The 16,934-nt window shown below is 41.6% G+C and overlaps 1 protein-coding gene across 1 annotated transcript in view; it reads right to left on the bottom strand.

Moving 5' to 3' along the window:
* Nucleotides 1-8,716, bottom strand: part of LOC104387796 (fibronectin type-III domain-containing protein 3a-like) — a 29,865-nt gene extending 21,149 nt beyond the window's left edge. The window contains exons 1-4 of the mRNA XM_009996586.1: nt 8,621-8,716; nt 4,584-4,659; nt 3,313-3,389; nt 843-1,071 (exon numbers count right to left, since the gene is read on the bottom strand). Of these exons, the coding sequence (XP_009994888.1) occupies nt 843-1,071; nt 3,313-3,389; nt 4,584-4,659; nt 8,621-8,716 (478 nt within the window). The remainder of the gene's footprint in view (nt 1-842; nt 1,072-3,312; nt 3,390-4,583; nt 4,660-8,620) is intronic.
* Nucleotides 8,717-16,934: the final 8,218 nt, after the last annotated feature.

Here is a 16,934-nt window from a genome sequence, read left to right as displayed (position 1 = left end):
TGAAGGGCAGGTTGGATGGGGCTTGGAGCAGCCTGGGCTGGAACTGGATGATCTTTAGGGTCCCTTCCAACTCAAACCACACAATGATATTATATATTTTAAATTATATTAAATAAAGTGTCTTTATTCTTTATTCTGTAGTGAGTGCAACATCTATCCTTGCCTGGAGAAGAGAAGGCTCCAGGGAGACCTTAGAGCACCTTCCAGTACCTGAAGGGGCTACAGCAAAGCTGGGGAGGGGCTTTTCACCAGAGAGGGTAGTGACAGGACAAGGGATAATGTTTTTAAACTGAAAGAGGGGAGATTTATGTTAGACATGAGGAAGAAATTCTTCCTTGTGGGGGTGGTGAGAGCCTGGTCCAGGTTGCCCAGGGAAGCTGTGGCTGCCCCATCCCTGGCAGTTGTTGAAGGGCAGGCTGGATGGGGCTTGGAGCAACCTGGGCTGGTGGGAGGTGTCCCTGCCCATGAAGAGGGCTGGTTCTAGATGATCTTTAAGTTCCTTTCCCACCTTCACCATTCTATAATTCTATGATCCATAAGAAATAGACACAGTATTAGAGCACTTCTGGGTTACTACTTTTCCCTTTAAATCTTGACAAAGAGAACAGCAGAGAATTTCAACTTTATGCAATGACCCTTTGAACATGCTGAGTGCCTTCAGACCAGGCTCCATGACACCTTCCAGACATAAGGTCAAATAAATACTCATCAGCTTCACAGAGGCTGATAATGAGCCCCAACGTCATGAAAATGTGTGAAAAACCTACCACCAGAACTGCCTCCATTGAGATGAACAGAGTGAAAGGCCCCCCCATGTACTTAACCATCCCCTGAGCCCTCACCTTGCTCTTGAAAGACGTGTGGTGGTGGGTGCTGGTGGATGAACTGTGGTGGCAGCTCTCCTGTCCCAGGAACTGGAGGGTACACTGGGTGAGGCGGGTGGGGCAGCAGCGCGTGGTGATGGTGCATGTAATGGGGCACGTGGGGAGGAGGAGGAGGATGCATGGAAGGGTGGAATTCAGCTGAGTGTGGCAGTACCACCACTTTACGGACCCCATTTTCTTCCACCACCTGTCAGGCAACATAAAAAGATGAAACATCAGTACAGAAACCATCTTGTAAATACTGTGCATTTAATAAAGAATCTCTGTGCTTAAGTTCCCAGCCACAGTCTGACAGTCAGGAATATGGAATTCCAGGGGGAAACCCTGGAATTCCAGGGGGAAACCCAGCATAAGTCACTGGAAGGAACTGGAGTTTGAGGCAGTCAGTTTTCAGAAGCTGAGCCTCATGCACTGAAGTGTTAACTGATCTAAAATTGATGAATAAGATATTTTTTTAAAAAAGCAATGGGGACTGATCAGGGTGTCATTCCCAGTCTGCTTGTAATTACAGCTGCTCTAATCCATGACCTGACTGACTGACTATCCTAAGTACAAGCTCCTGCCTGTCACCTGGTTTGTGGGACATTTCTGCATAAACATTTGTAGCCTGTGGCAAGTACAAAGTACTACAAGGCAGCTCTGATGTCTTCTCCTGTGATTCAGCCCTGCTCACATGTCAAAATATGTCATGTTTGCCACAGGCTAAGAGAATTCAGACAAGGAACCTGGATGCTAAGTCAGTGCACGCACACGTTTGAGTGCACACACTTCTGGGTGCATCCCTTCAATATCTGGGCTCCTTCCAGGGTCTAATTCTGCTAGTGTGAAATGCCTTAATATCTCAATGGATTGCTTTTCCTCCAGTAAATTGAAAATACGTTAAGGCTTTTTCATGCTTCTCTCAATCTCAAAACTGAGAGAAGACTTCACACAAAACACAGGTGTTAGAAGACAAGGTCAAGAAGTAACAGCAGAGCAAGAGTCACAAGAAGACACATTAAACCATGATAACACTGAAGAAAACCAATGTTTAGCTTCATCTTTAAGACACTTGGAACAGAACAGAAGAGTACCTACTTCTAAGAGCAGAAGCACAAACTGCAGAGGCAGCTGTATGCCAAAAGACAGCTGCCTGAGGAACTCCAGAACATATAGTTGCAAGGTTTTTCAAGCCTACTCAGAAAACTCCTAATTTTGATCCCCAACTAGAAAATGAGAACCCTGGTCTAACTCATTTTAACATCTGTTTTTAATTACTTCCATTAATTTATGAGTAAATCAAACTGGTAACTTCAAATATCTCTGATAACAGTTCAAATATCATGGGCAGGGCTGGTCAGCTGCAACTTAAGACGACAGAGAAGTGGAAAAATCAGTGAGAATGGAAAAGAGAAGGCCAGAGTCCTGGTCATTGCAGAGGCATGTGTCACAGCATTGACAATGCTCCTCACACGAGTGTTTTGCTGAGTGTTAAGGAGGTCAGAGATGGTAAAGAAATGGACATTGAAAACTTTGGTAGAGTTGTATTAGAATAGAAGAATCTTAATAAAGAAATTAGTCCAGGAAAAAAAATAGAAGAGACCTAATCCCAAACTAGTTTGGGTTGGAAGGGACATTAAACATCATCTAGATCCAACCCCCTGCATGGGCAGGGACACCTCCCACCAGCCCAGGTTGCTCCAAGCCCCATCCAACCTGCCCTTCAACACTGCCAGGGATGGGGCAGCCACAGCTTCCCTGGGCAACCTGGGCCAGGGTCTCTCCACCCTCACAGCAAAGAATTTCCCCCTAATGTCTCATCTAAATCTCCCTCTTCCAGTATCAACCCGATCCCCCTTGTCCTCTCACTGCCTGCCTTCGTAAAAAGACCATCTCAGCTTCCCAGTTAAGTCCCTCCCCAGCGAAGGGATGAAAGACAGAATGACACTGGTATGTGACCCACATGATGCCCGTGGTAAGAACTACAAGTCTCCTTATCCACAGGACACATGAGACACACTCAGTTCTGATGCTGTGTTCCCACCAGTGTCCCCAGCAGAGCTGAGCACTGGCCACACTCACCCCTTGCAGCCTGCAGTCAACCCTGAGGGTCCCTGTGGCCCAGGACCTACTTTCACCTTGAAAACAGGACTGGAGAAAAATCCAGATGTGGATCCTGTTAATGGAGCTCAGCTAGTTCAGACCCACCTACTATCTACTAGTAGTAACCTTTTAGTGCCTAGTACTATCATTAAACAACATCCTGACAAGTAGATTAAAAAAAGTGTACAGGAGGTGATCTGACCTACAATAAAGTGAAACAGTTGGCAAGTTCAATGGAAAATACAATCAATGCTATTAACAGCTGTTCCAGATAAAACAATCAATAGCCTTGTTAATAAACCACACCCACAAACATACTGCAATGTAAGAATAAATGAAAGTTTACCTGAGATACATAACCTGGAGGCACAAATATTGGTGGCATGGAACCATTTGGTGACATCATAGGAACATGTGCTGGACCTGAGGAGCAAAAAGGTGCCACTGTTTAACAATCCAGGCTTTCACAAACTCCAGACACCTTCTTTTTTTTAAAAGGTGATGGCTCAGTTTGGTGCCTGACCAGGCAGCAACTGCATCCAGCTCTGTGTTTATGAAACTACTTTTAGACAAGTATATTTAGAAGCAAGGCTGAAAAAAGTCAGTTAGGAGAGAACCTTAAATAATCAGGACTGTGAGTGTAAAAAATAAAAAAAGTGACCATATCAAGTTTCCCTGAAGAACAATAATGCAATGTATGTCACCAACGGAGAACTCATCTTCACATTCAAAATACAAATTAAGTATGATTTCATAATTATCAGATATACCCAGGATTTTAGATAATATTGCTGAATGCAAGAATGGCTGTACAGTGATTCTACAACAAGTGCAGGTGAGATTTATCCACCACACTTGATACAGCCAACAGGACTTATTTAATTGTGCAAAAATCAGCATGGATCAATTTTAGTTCTTATTTTGTGACAGTGTTCAAAGTCTGTGGCAACAATATTGGCACCAGAGCAGTGTGGACAGCTAGTCTGCCAACCTGTTTGGTTTTTTTTTTAAAAAAAAGAATAGATGATTTTACACATTAAGCTGATAAAAAAAGGAATCTTGTCTGGGATCTGATGAAATCAGAATGGACACATTTTACATCATATAATTTGAAATGGTGAAAAATCTTCCCAAAATGGAAATACTGATAAATTCTACTTGACTTCTACAGGTGATATGCTGATCTGACTCGGATGTGCAGTTCTGTCACGTCCCCAGGAGGTAAGAAGCAGCCTGTACGTACATGCAGAGCACAGAAAAGGACCCCCCAGTATCACCAGACTGCTCATGTCACTGCCTCTGAGGTCACACAGAACTTACTGAAGTTGTTTAGCTTAATGTGGGCTAAATCCCACATATACCCATGTGCTAAGATTCTGAGAAGACAGTTACTGATGGATGATTCCAAAACCAGTTGGGATGCCAGCCTTTTTTAAATTAACTGCAAATTCTGCTTGACACTTCCCCAGTGCTGGCTCATTTGTGCTTTAAAGTAAGAAAAATCTGATTTATTGCACTGCAGAACACACTGACATTACATAAACAAACATTGGTACTAATTCTGTGATTTTGACAGCATCAAAATATCTGAATTCAGCACTTCAGTTTTTCATTTACCTTGAATACACTGAATGTGTCCATCTTCAGTTGTAATTGTAAATGTTTCACCTGGGTTTACCTGCACAAGAATAACCTGCAGAAAACAACACACAAAAGAGGTGTTTTTTGGTTTTTTAAAAATAATTTAGAAACTACTGGGGCAAAACCCCACCTCTTCTTCATACCCACATGTTAGATTAAAACAACACAGCTCTGGCAACCTGAGAGAAGTCAAAAGCAAGATGAGAAATGCTGGTGGGTAGAATGAAATTCCCTGATGTTTTGACATAAAAACATGAATTTTGCACAATCAGCATTTTTACTTGATGACCAACAGAAGTGCTTCCCTTGACACACTTGAAATAATCAACAAAGTTTTGATTTTCAACATTTTCAACCTGGTTTTAGTTCTTTTACTGAGGCACTGAATTAGCTTGCTTTCCAAGCTTTGCCTATAAGATTATTTCAGTTTCAGGGCTAAACTGGCCACATCAGGACCATCCACACACAAGCTCAGCCATGTTTTTGCATTGAAAGCATTTTGAGAAAACATCCTCTGTGGCCATCGAGTCATTTAACAGAAGCAATTTAATTAATTTAACATAGGAATTTAACAGAAGCATGCAGTCCCTCGGGGGTGGCAGGGGGGCAGCAGAGGTGACAAGCAGGTCATGCTTCCCACCTCTCTGCTCTGCAGCTCCTGAAGGATAGGCTGTGTTTTCTCCCATGTTTGTGTAATCCTAGAGCTGAAGGAACACCACTAGCAGGGAGGTTCTGCAGGGCAGTTTGGACACGATCACACTCACACAAATCAATGTGGACATCTGCCAGAATTCCTCCTCAGGCAGTTCACAGCACTGTTTCCCTTCTGCTGGGTAACACCAACCACCACCTCATCCTACCCCAACTCCCACCATGTGCTTCACTCTAAAAATACTGGCTGTTGTCCTCCTGTTCTAACATGACAACTTCACTACCAGAATTTTGCCATGATTCTACTATATTACACAAGCAAAGGTGCAACTCTTCAGTAAAAAGAGAGGTTTGGCCATGTAAAAGCTGCCCAGGCAAAATTCCTAGCATAGGAAGGAAATTTGAAATAGAATATATTTGCAAACCTAGCAGGGAAACTCAAACAGAACCATTTTCTTTCGTTCAGTTTGTCTAAAATATGTTGATATTATTAATGGAATGCCAGTTTGATCAGGTAGATGGGACCTGGGGATTTGCCAGAGCCCAAAGAAGCAGGAAAGATGAGGTCTGCTGCCAGCAGCAGCTGCAGGGGGGGACACTTGCAGGGGACAAGACTCCACGAGCAGGTATTAAACCTCACAGCAAGACTCATCTTCAAGGGCAAGAAAATTCAGGGGCAGGTAAAAGGGACCCTTTGAGAAATTCAGAGCCTCAGAACAGGTTTCAATTAGCTGAACTTCTCACAACCAGTTGAGGAAACTATTAACTGAACTCAGCAAAAAGGATCACAAGAAAGTTGTGTAATCACAGGGCTGTAGAGTGGGTCAGAGACTGGAATTTCAGGAATGCACGGGGCAATGTCTTAGAGGCATGACTCACTATAATGCATGAAGCAAATGCAGTTCCATCTACTTTCCACCAAAGAAAACTTACAGGAAGCTTGAGTGTTTCTGACTCAGTCTAAACCAAGTTAGAGACAGACTTGTGCTGGGAGTCACAGCAATGTCTGCACCTCCAGCTGTCCCCTGCATCCATCTCAGACCTAGTGGGATCAACACAGTCTGAAAGCTACTTCAAAGCACTGCTCTGTGTTTTGCTTTATCCCTCATCCACCCACTTTTTGTTGCTGAAGTTGTTTCAGAACTTTCAGCCCTTCCAGAACACTTCCAATTTAAGACTCCACGTGAAATGAAACCCATGAGCTGGGTGCTGCATCCCTCTGTTTGAAGTGATTGGCCAAAAAGAACAAGTTTTATTTCTGAAGACAAACCCACTGTACAATACCCTATAATTAGCCCATCCTCTACAGCACCAGCAGCCAAATAATTAAAGAATCATCTGCATTAATAAAGCTTCTAAGTTAAGACCCTAATTAAAAGCAAACTTTCCAATGGGAGGCTGGCTCAGAAGCCTCTCCTCTCAGGAGAAAAGTGCCACAAACAAGAGCAGCAAGTGTATTTGTTCAGCAATTGGAGGAAGGCAACATGAGGTGGTTGTTTATATACAGACATGCTAGAATGAGAAATGTTGGCACAGCAGCCTGAAGTCTCCTCATCACATGCCATTTTCCCATGCATCTCCAACTCTTTGTTGGTTTTTTTTACCCTCACCAGACTGCAGTCTCCACTAGGTTCCAAAAATTTCAGATCATCACCTTCTTTTGGGTCATTCAGTAGACACTGATCTATACCAGACATGCTGTACAAATAAGAGCTCTGGAGATGGTCTCCAGCTAGATCCACTTGATCTCTTTCCTTGTGTAACATGAAGCATCAGCTACTGAATAACCTCCCAGCTGCTCAGTGTCTAAAATTTCATGTTGCTGATGCTAGAACTTCAGAACTAGCTCAGAGACTCCAGATCTTTACTTATTTCAAAACACAGTCACTGTACTTCTATCTCCAGAGTCTGAGGAAAACAAGCAGAGCAGACTTTTTTTTAAAAAGAAAGGCTATTTTTACAAGCAAATATACCTCAGCCCTTCCCCATCTGTAACAATTACACAGTAAAGGATATCTAATTAAAATTTCCAGCATTTGTGGTCTGTGAGCCCCTCAACAATTCATGATTGTTTTCCTGTACCCTGTTTATCCACTGTACATTCAAATCTGCCAAGGTCTTCACTGGTACCCTTCCTAATAATTTCATATGAGAGCTCTGGAAACTTTTAAGCAACTTTTCCTTCTGGATTAACCCCTTAATTCCCATTCCAGTTACTGTCAGATACTTTCAGTTGTATCAGGTTAAAGCAATGGGTAGTTTTGTCCCCTGCTTCAACAAAATCATTAAACTCCAGACACATAAAACCTTCAAACCTACATTTTGTTACCACAGGATTCTAGAACAGGCCAGGTTAGAAGGGACCTCAAGAGATCACCTGTCCTAATATTCTGTGGGAAAGGGAGCCTAGATGAAAGTATCTAGCACCCTGTCCAACTGCAGCATGTCAACAGCAGCCAGGTAGCTATTGGAAATGAACAAACAACTGCCCTCCTATCAGGATCAGTCACACCTGTAGCTGCTCTAGGGCAGGGGGAAGATGCCTCTTAATTTAAGATCCAGTCTTGAAATGTCATGATGTCCACAATATTTCTGAGTGTACTGAAAGACTATCTCCAAATGAGGGGAAGATATCTCAGTGTTTGTTTTACAAGGCACTCAGCTTCTCCTGCCAAACAGTAAATTCACTTCAAGTTTACTGACAACTTAGACAAACTTGTGCTTCAGTCAAATTGTTTTGCTTTCACTTTTGTCCATTTCTGATCATACCAGGCCCTTCTGAAGGGTTGTGTCCAACAGAATTCTAAAGTTTCAACTACACCTACTCAGGTTTCACCAGTGCACTGTAATTATTCATGAAGATACTTAATAGTGGGAAGCCAAGGTCTTTCCTCTCATTTCCCTGCAACTGACTTCTTGGTTTAGAGCACTGCAGCCACTTGCTAATCTTTATGAATTATTTCACATGAGTTTTAAGAGGAGTTTTCAAAACCTTAGAGCTTTATTAAATCCACATATCATATTTTTCCTCTGATTCTTTGACTTTGTAGTTTAATTTTAAAGCACATGTTTATAACAAACACTCATTTTCATTTGCAATCTTCTCACATTTACACTAATAGTGTTCCTCTCTACATTTGCACTTGTTTCACAGATCTTATCAGTGCTGAGACCCACATGCTCTTCTAACCATGCAGATCAGCACCACAGTTGCTTTATTTCAAGCTTCCTTCTCTTTCACCCATCAGACAGGTTGGAAAAACTACTTGTTCATCTGTTGTTCACTACAGAATGTTTCAATGTCAGCCTCCCTGCTGCCACAATGTTCCATGACTGTAGGGAAGTGCAAGGGGTTTACTTGCCTGTTGGATGCTGTCCCCATTGACCATGTGAGGTAGAAGTGGCACTTCATTCAGTATGGGTGTAGCTTCTAAAGGAGGTGGCTGGTCGGCCATCATGTCTGGAAACCATTCATTGACACCTGTTCAAGTTCACCACCTGAGAAAACACAAAGTAACAATGTTAAACATATCTTACCTCTCCCCCAAGTCATTGTCTACTTTGTTTGCCAAACTTGGTAGCAGTGTTTCAGAAGAAAAATCCAGATGTGCCTTCAGGACACTGCTTTTGGGTTAGTTTTTCCTTCTTCACAAAACCAACACTTGCACCACCATTGCTTTAATGTCAGCAATTCAAAACCATCTGAAAACTCAACAGGAAAATATCAGACCTCAGCACTCTACAACTCCCTCCCAAAGTTATTATAAAACTTCCACTTCCAGCTTCATTGCACATTCAAAAACTTGTGCAAATTCACAGTCTTAAAAGCTTGGAGGGGGTCACATGTCACATACCCAAGTTCTTCACAACAGAAAACAACAACTAATCTGATTCATTACCCTTCTTTTAATATTTAAATACTGCATTTAAGCAATACATATATTTCTTCAAAAAATATGTTTAAATGTTTCATGCCTATTGACCTGATGAAACTGGTGCACACATGATGCCATTACCCAGTAGTAGAACTTATATTTATGCAGCACATTAGTCCTTCATTTGTTGTTACAATTTCTAAATTGCTTGTCCTCTAGAACTTAAGTTTTAGGCCAGATAATTCACATACTACTGTACATTTCAGACTTTGTGATGATTAAAAAAAACAACCCCAAACCATACAATTTCTCCCACGTAGCAACATGTCACTGATCTAGAAATCTGACCCAGTGAAAACAAAGCTTAGGAGAACATGAGAGCAGAGTACTTGGTACAAAAGTCTAAGCACCATGGAGAAGTGCCTATGGAAATATGCTGCATGGTTTTGGGCTTCTAGGGAATCATCTGTAATTATAACAAGGCAAAATATAATCCAAACATTAGTGAATTTTCAGTGCACAGATAATTCAGCATCCAGAAAAAGCACGAGATAACAGGATACAGGAAATGCTGACACTTCCTTCTCCAGTCCCATTACTGACTATAAACCCAGGCAGAAGACAAAATCTGGTTAGGACAGTTCAAATCATTAAATAAAACAACAAAATCAAACAAAAAAACCCCATTGTCACTCCTCCCCTGTGCATGAACTCAGTCGATCTATACACAACTGCCAAATCCTTGTGCAACCAGTATGGAAAGGATTTGGGAGGTGGAAAAAAAAGAAATTCCTTTAGCCTTAATTCATTTTATTCAGAAAGGGTCTGTAAGAGAAGCTGAGACTACAAGGATTTCTCCTGTGTTACCATTACAAGGTAGAGAGGCTGGTAGCATCTATTCAGAAAAAACACATGCTTTCTTGTTTGCAAAAGCATGTCAAAATAACTGATACAATCACACGGCCACAAAAGGCAGCACAACAAAATACCCCAGACTGCCAAAGAAACCAGCTCATTCTGCACGTCAGCTGCTCCCCAGAGCTGCTCCAGGAACAATTTTAAGAGGCCAAATATGACTGCACAGGTGCAAGGGCTAGACACAACCTCTTAAGTTTAAATTTGTATCAATAACTGATACAATCACACGGCCACAAAAGGCAGCACAACAAAATACCCCAGACTGCCAAAGAAACCAGCTCATTCTGCACGTCAGCTGCTCCCCAGAGCTGCTCCAGGAACAATTTTAAGAGGCCAAATATGACTGCACAGGTGCAAGGGCTAGACACAACCTCTTAAGTTTAAATTTGTATCAGGTTTGTCCTAAAAATACTTAACTACCATGTTATTTATTTCCTGATTAAAATAATCTTCCATCCTATTTGTCAGATTTTGAATTCCCACTGTCCAGGGAACAAACTAATTGGATTGTATAGAACCATTCCACTTAAAAATACCTGCATGGTGACATTATCAGGCAGGATGTTAAAAATAAGGCAGCAGTTTCTCCCACCTCTCCCATTTTTAGAGGTTCAGAGGTTAGATCTAAATCTCAAGATCCACAACAGAAATTCAATATGGACAGACAGACTGCAAATATTGTATTTTATATATGTGTATACTCCCTATTTAAGTACATCAGAGAGGAGAGAAATTAGAACTTGACATAAAGGGGAAAACCCTTCACCAAAAAGCAACAACATCTGCATTCAAATGTTCAACTAACCAAAATAACCAGCTGTAGAAAAACGTGTTCTGAAACAAGTCCCAATGCCACCTGCAAGTTTAAATAAATGGCCAAAGTTTCTATTCCAGTCTCCTACCCTGGCTGCATAGAATTCTCTGAGGTTGTGTCTGTGTTAGTGAGCAGCACAGGGCAGTGGGTACAAATCATAGAGCACCAACATCCACGTGGTTTTCAGACTCCTGAATCTACTGCCTAGTGGCACAGGTGGTATTTACATTTACACCTACACACACACCTCCCTTCTACTTGCTTAGTGCTGCAACTTCACCTTTTTCAGAGGAAGAACTTGGGAGTATCAGGAAACAAATGGTTTTATACAGTTAATGACAATCTCCAAAAATAGCACATACAATTTCATGTCTTAGGAGGAAACAGAAGTACTTGCACAAATGAAACCATGTTAGTAACTCCTGGGCAGTTTCACTTGGCTCAGAACACTGCCATTTGACTGCACAGATGGCTGCAAGAGGCAGAACAGCAATGATACAGAGGAACATCCCACTGCATCCTGATGGACTGTGCAAAAACCAAGGTTTTTTGCTTTTAGAGCAGAGCTTCATTCTTTGAAAATACTGATGAGAGCAACAAAAACAGTGCTGTTCTCAAAGGTACCAGCTCTGCTAGTAGACAAGCACGGGACTCAAACCCTCCCTCGTGTAAGAGGTAAAACTCTGCAAGGGAAATAAAGAACTCCCACTGATCATAATACCAATGGGTCACCTCCCAAAAGTCTCTGTTTCATTCAAGGAAGTAGGTGGTATTTAGGTAAATAAAAAGAGAATTCCTCAAAAGTTATTACATACTCAGCACAATTTCCTGAAAAAAACAAAACAAAGAAATAGAGATCTATCTTGAAAAGCCATTACACAGACCCTCCCACTGCTTTTGCAGGAACAAGGAATCCAGCCCTGCTGCCTACTGAGCCATCCCCCCCAGCTCAGCCCCATGACTCCCCCCAAGGCAGCAGCAGGGGAAGGAAAGCACACAGCTTCTTCTAGGGAAGAAGACAGAAAAAGTTGCCCTTCACTTTTCCTTTAGGGCTGGGCAGAGAGGGAGATCAAGGATCCTAAACTCAGCCATCCACAGCTCCCACAGACAAAGCCCTCCCTAACAAGTCTCAGAGCTTGCCAGGAACACTGTCACTCATGCTGGGCACTCCCTGAACATTCAGTTTCACCCCAAACCAAGTTAACTTGGACAGGTAAACCCACCCAACCTACCTACAGGAGGAACTGCATCAAAAAGCTTCCAGGGTCCCCTGAAGCTGGCTTGGTCTATCACATGCTTGGTGACAGAGGCTCAGACTGCTGCTTTCAGGGTCTGCTCTTGGCAGCTGTCTGTTTTAAGCTTATGATCACTACCAACTAGCCAAGAATTCACAGGCTGTATTGATGTTACATTAATTATAAAATTAAAGATGAGCTAACACACAACATTTTTAACAAGAAAAAACCCCATCTGCAAGCATTAAAGACTAGGCAAATGTTGCAGTTTTCAGAGTTGCAAAGGAAACACATGGATAATTAGTGAATCATTATCTATGAATCAATAGCAGAATTTGTAGAGGTATCTTTGTCACCAGAAACTAGAGGATTTTGAGTCAGTATGGAATTAAACAGATTACTTTTCTGAAAGGTTACATTTTGCAATGGTCCTTCTGGCCTGATTCATTTCTTCACAGTGGTTTCTATTAGACATCAGTTAAAGGTCACTCTCCAACCTTGAGCTGACAGAGGAATTTGGCCCAAATAACAATGTAACCATAAAAAAAAAATAATAATTGGGACTAACCAATTCAGAAAAAAACCTTCTAAGGCACTTTTACCCAAGATGAAAGAAGAAATGGTGGATATTGCATTTAACAGAAATCTACACCACAAATAGCTTGAGCTGCTGCTTTCACAGCCTATTTGTCCAAGACACATGGATGCAAAAAGCAGAAATACTTCCTCATTTATTTTAAGAGATCCAAAATTACAATACTTAAAAGTTCACTTTTCAAAAAGTGTACCCTAAGAAGTGTTCCTGAGTTAATTGGGTGCTGTGCTAATGTAATATGGTTAATCATGTTAACCATATTAGAAAAGAGGCAGTATTTTCCACTGACTGTCTCACACTACAAAGGCTTCTAAGAAAAACAGAGCATCTTCATGCCTGGCCTCCCAGCAAACAATGACAGCACACAGCACTGTGCCTGACCTCACTTCCTGACACACTAAGAATGCTGAGCCTCTGGAAGACTGGAAACATTGGCCTTCCCTTTTCTCCAGCCCAAATTCCTCCCAGCCAGTGCTGCAGTCATCCTGGCCCCCAGCCAGCTCCCGAGGATCTGCACTGAACTCAGTGTCCATTGATTCCCCCCCGCTGCTCCCCTGGGCTCTCATTGACACATAAACCAGCTGCTTTTATGCTCCCTTCACAGCAGCAGCAGAGCTCAGGTAGGTAAGTGAAGTCTGTACAGTAACAGATCATCAGACCTTCAGTGTGGGAATCATCATGGACTCGTGTTTTGAAATTCGAATCTAAAATAGTCTAAACCAGTTTCAATCTGAAGCAGAACAAAGATGGGATGAATGAAGTGAATAGGCAACAGTAACAGGGCAGTTACCAACAAAATTTGGTTAAACCTCTAGAAGAGATGCTGACTACATTAAAAACTACCACCACCTTCCACTCAGTCACCTGCACTTCGATGAAACCAAGTAACAGTAATATTGCTAAGGAAGAGTGATAACTGGAATAATTTCCCCTGTACAAACACATCGTTTCACCCAGAGCTTTGCAACAGTCACCAGCAAACACCAACAACACATCAACAATGTCCCAGAGAAGGTTTTCACAATGACTTTGCAACTGTGCAGGGCATGCAAAACCAAGAAGTTTGTGTATTCACTAAACGTGGTTTTGTATACATACTTACATATATCTTCTAAGAAAAAAATCCATACTGGAAAATAACATTTTCATTGGCATTATATCGTTTAACAAAATTAATAGAACATGAGTTTATCTATGGTGCAAATGTGTAGCATTATTCTGTATTTAGCAAGCTTTAAGAAAGCCAGTAATCTGCTATTAAAATATTTTCCTAGTATATTAGAAATCTCTCAACAGAAAGAGAGCAGACAGACACCAAATGAGGGGAACCCTGCAGGTAGAAATGGATCAGCTTCATTCCACTGTCCAGAGTAGAAGCTGAGCAGATTTTATAAACACTAAAAAAAAATAAATGATAATCCCACACAGAAGCTATCAATAGATTGTATTTTCGTTACAGTTAAGTGCTGGATTTCACATGAGAAAGTTCTATTCCAAGAAGCTTATTACATAAATGGAGCCTTTTAAAAAAAAAAAAAATACAGCATGCCTGAGTTAGAAAGAACAATGTGTCCAGGACCAAAAGAGGAAGTCTGAAGAGAGCTAGAAATTCAGCTCAAGACTTCCTGATTTCTAGGTTCAATGCCTTATGTGACCTTCCAGCCTGGTCATAAGTTTACAGTTACTGCAGGAAGTAAACTACTGCTATTTATTAAAAATGCTATTGTATAAAAGCCCAAAGCTTCAATGATATCTTTTGATATTAATAGAATTACTGATTATTACTATATATTTACTATACTTTTATATATTGTATATTTTTATCTAAGTGGGGGTAAAAAACCCAACAGCCTCATTACAAACAATGTATTTAGTGTATTTTACCTTTGGGAAAAAGTCAGATCTGTGGACAGACATTTATTAACTTCAGGGGCTCTGAGGAAAAAAAAACCCACACACATAAGAACCTCACGGGCCCTGAAAAAGGAAACACTGAGACACTGTCATGCCTTAAACTCCAGGTCTCTTGCAAATGGAGACTTCTGAGTACTTGAAACATACTCTAACCTGTCAGTTAAATTCTGCATCAGCAATGTCCCAAGCTGTTAAAAAGAACAACAGCAGACCCAAAAAACCAAGTCATCCCCAACCTCAGGCTAAGGAGCAGCCTCATCAAATAGATCAAACCTTATTAATGACTTCTAGGAAAACTCTCCTCCAGATTTGACATGATGCTCTTTTGATGTTGATGCTCTCAGGCACATGGTGTTATTCTTGGGGTGCCCTATGCCCCAAAACTTGGGCTCGATGATCCTGGCGGGTCCCTTCCAACATATTCTATGATCCTATGTATTTCCCCCCACAATTTTGAGGTAGGAAACATTTTGGAAAAAAAGATATGAGCGACCTTCTCCCACCCAAGTTTTTCAAATAAACAGTATTAACAAGGTGTTTAAGATACAATCCCAACCCTAAAATAGTTCTCCTCTGCCACAGGGACCACCCACAAGAAGTTCTAGGTGGACTGGTTTACTCTGAGCAAAATTAAGGGAATGACAGACTTCACAGAAGCACAGTTACAACTTGAGTTCTGAAGAGACCACCATCACTCCATAACAGTCATCTGTTCAGGACTAAATGTGTGTTTTGATTAAAATGCTGGAAATAATTTCTAATCACACCCAAGTGAATTTGTCCACACCATCTTGTATGGAGTTTGGCTTTTAGCCAAAAGGGCACCACAACCTTGATACTGAAAACGTTCTTCAGGGCTTACGCAACAAAATGGGCTCAGTCAAACATTTTTAACACTTGCAGCTGTGAAAAGCCCCATGTCATTTTGAGCTAGGACCTTGTCATTTTGAGCTAGGTGAGGTCTGCAACCCAAGTAAAACCAAAAAACTCCACAAAATGCCCACCCCAGCTTCACAGACACACGGCGCGAGGTCTCCAGGCTCTGCGTTTTCTTCTAGAAAGTCTTTAAAAATCTTTAAAGGCATAAATTCCAAAACATCTAAACAAAGGAAGAAGCTCTGCTGCAGAACTACTTGCTTTGCACGTGGAATATCACAAGTACTAGGAAAAAACAGTAGGATCACCTAATCCCAGCAGTGCACTGCTGCTGCCATCATACAAAGTGCTTCTGCTTCAAAATGACGATGGTAACAATTTCACTGCTGGAACTTTCAGGGCAGGGAACATCTGAAGAGACCACAGATATGTCAACTCTACAGAAGCCCAAACATTTCCTGGTATTTTCCAGAAAGTTTAACAGTTACTTAACTGCTTATTCCAAAGCAGGGCTAAGAGTTTCCATGGTAAAGTACAAAAGTGACCACAAGCCATTTATCATAATTTGGATAGTTGTTCTGTGCTCTCCAAGACCATCTGGGGACCAGACACATCAGGTCAAGCTCCAGAAGGAACCTCTATTAACTTCCTACAAGCTGCAGAAATCTGCCTGGCTCCTGTGGCCACTGACAGGAATGGAGGGGGACATCAAGGTGTAAATGCTCTGAAGAGGAGCAGAAGAAAAACTAAAACAAACAACAACAAAAAAAACAACAAAAAAAAACACCTAGCAAATTTCAGAACACTTTTTTCTAAAGATGATTAAATTAACTATTAATGGCCACCTCTCAGGGAACTGTGAGACCTGATTGCCCACAGAAATTCTCCCTGAAGGAGGAATAAGATTAAGATGGAAAACATTCACAAAACCCCCTAAAGAAGCAGAGAAACAGCAGGTACAACACAGCAAGACCTATGGGAACTCTGCCATAAGTGATAATATCAACTCTCATCCTCCCTTACCAATCTGGATCAGGTTCCTGAGGTGACTCTGCCAGGAAAGCAGTAAAAAAAATTGCTTCCCTCCACCCTCAAATAGAAACTCCACCAGCAACTGCCCACAGCACTGAAGAACTGTTTTCTAATCTGAAATGACATCCTTTAGGATCTGAGAGCTCTGCTCCACCAGAGCCAAGAAAGGCAGAAGCACAGTATGAAGGGTCGTGCTCACCCTGCAGGGTTATACACACTCTCCTAGTGACTGCAGAACATCTTTTGCAGGAGAAACTCCACTGTTAAGGAGTATGAGCAGGGAAGAAAGTCTCTGTCAATGCCCAGACTACACCAGATTTGACTCGATCTAAGTTGTTATTTAGCAATATACTCATTGGCTACATCAGGGTCCTGCCTGCCCTCTCAATTATTCATTTATGAGGCCTGTAAGGTTTG

This window comes from Chaetura pelagica, unplaced genomic scaffold (genome assembly GCF_000747805.2).
Source record: "Chaetura pelagica isolate M959 unplaced genomic scaffold, ChaPel_1.0 scaffold103, whole genome shotgun sequence".
Classification (NCBI taxonomy): domain Eukaryota; kingdom Metazoa; phylum Chordata; class Aves; order Apodiformes; family Apodidae; genus Chaetura; species Chaetura pelagica.
The sequence above is the reverse complement of the archived record's forward strand: the minus strand, read 5'-3'. Positions and strand labels throughout refer to the sequence as shown.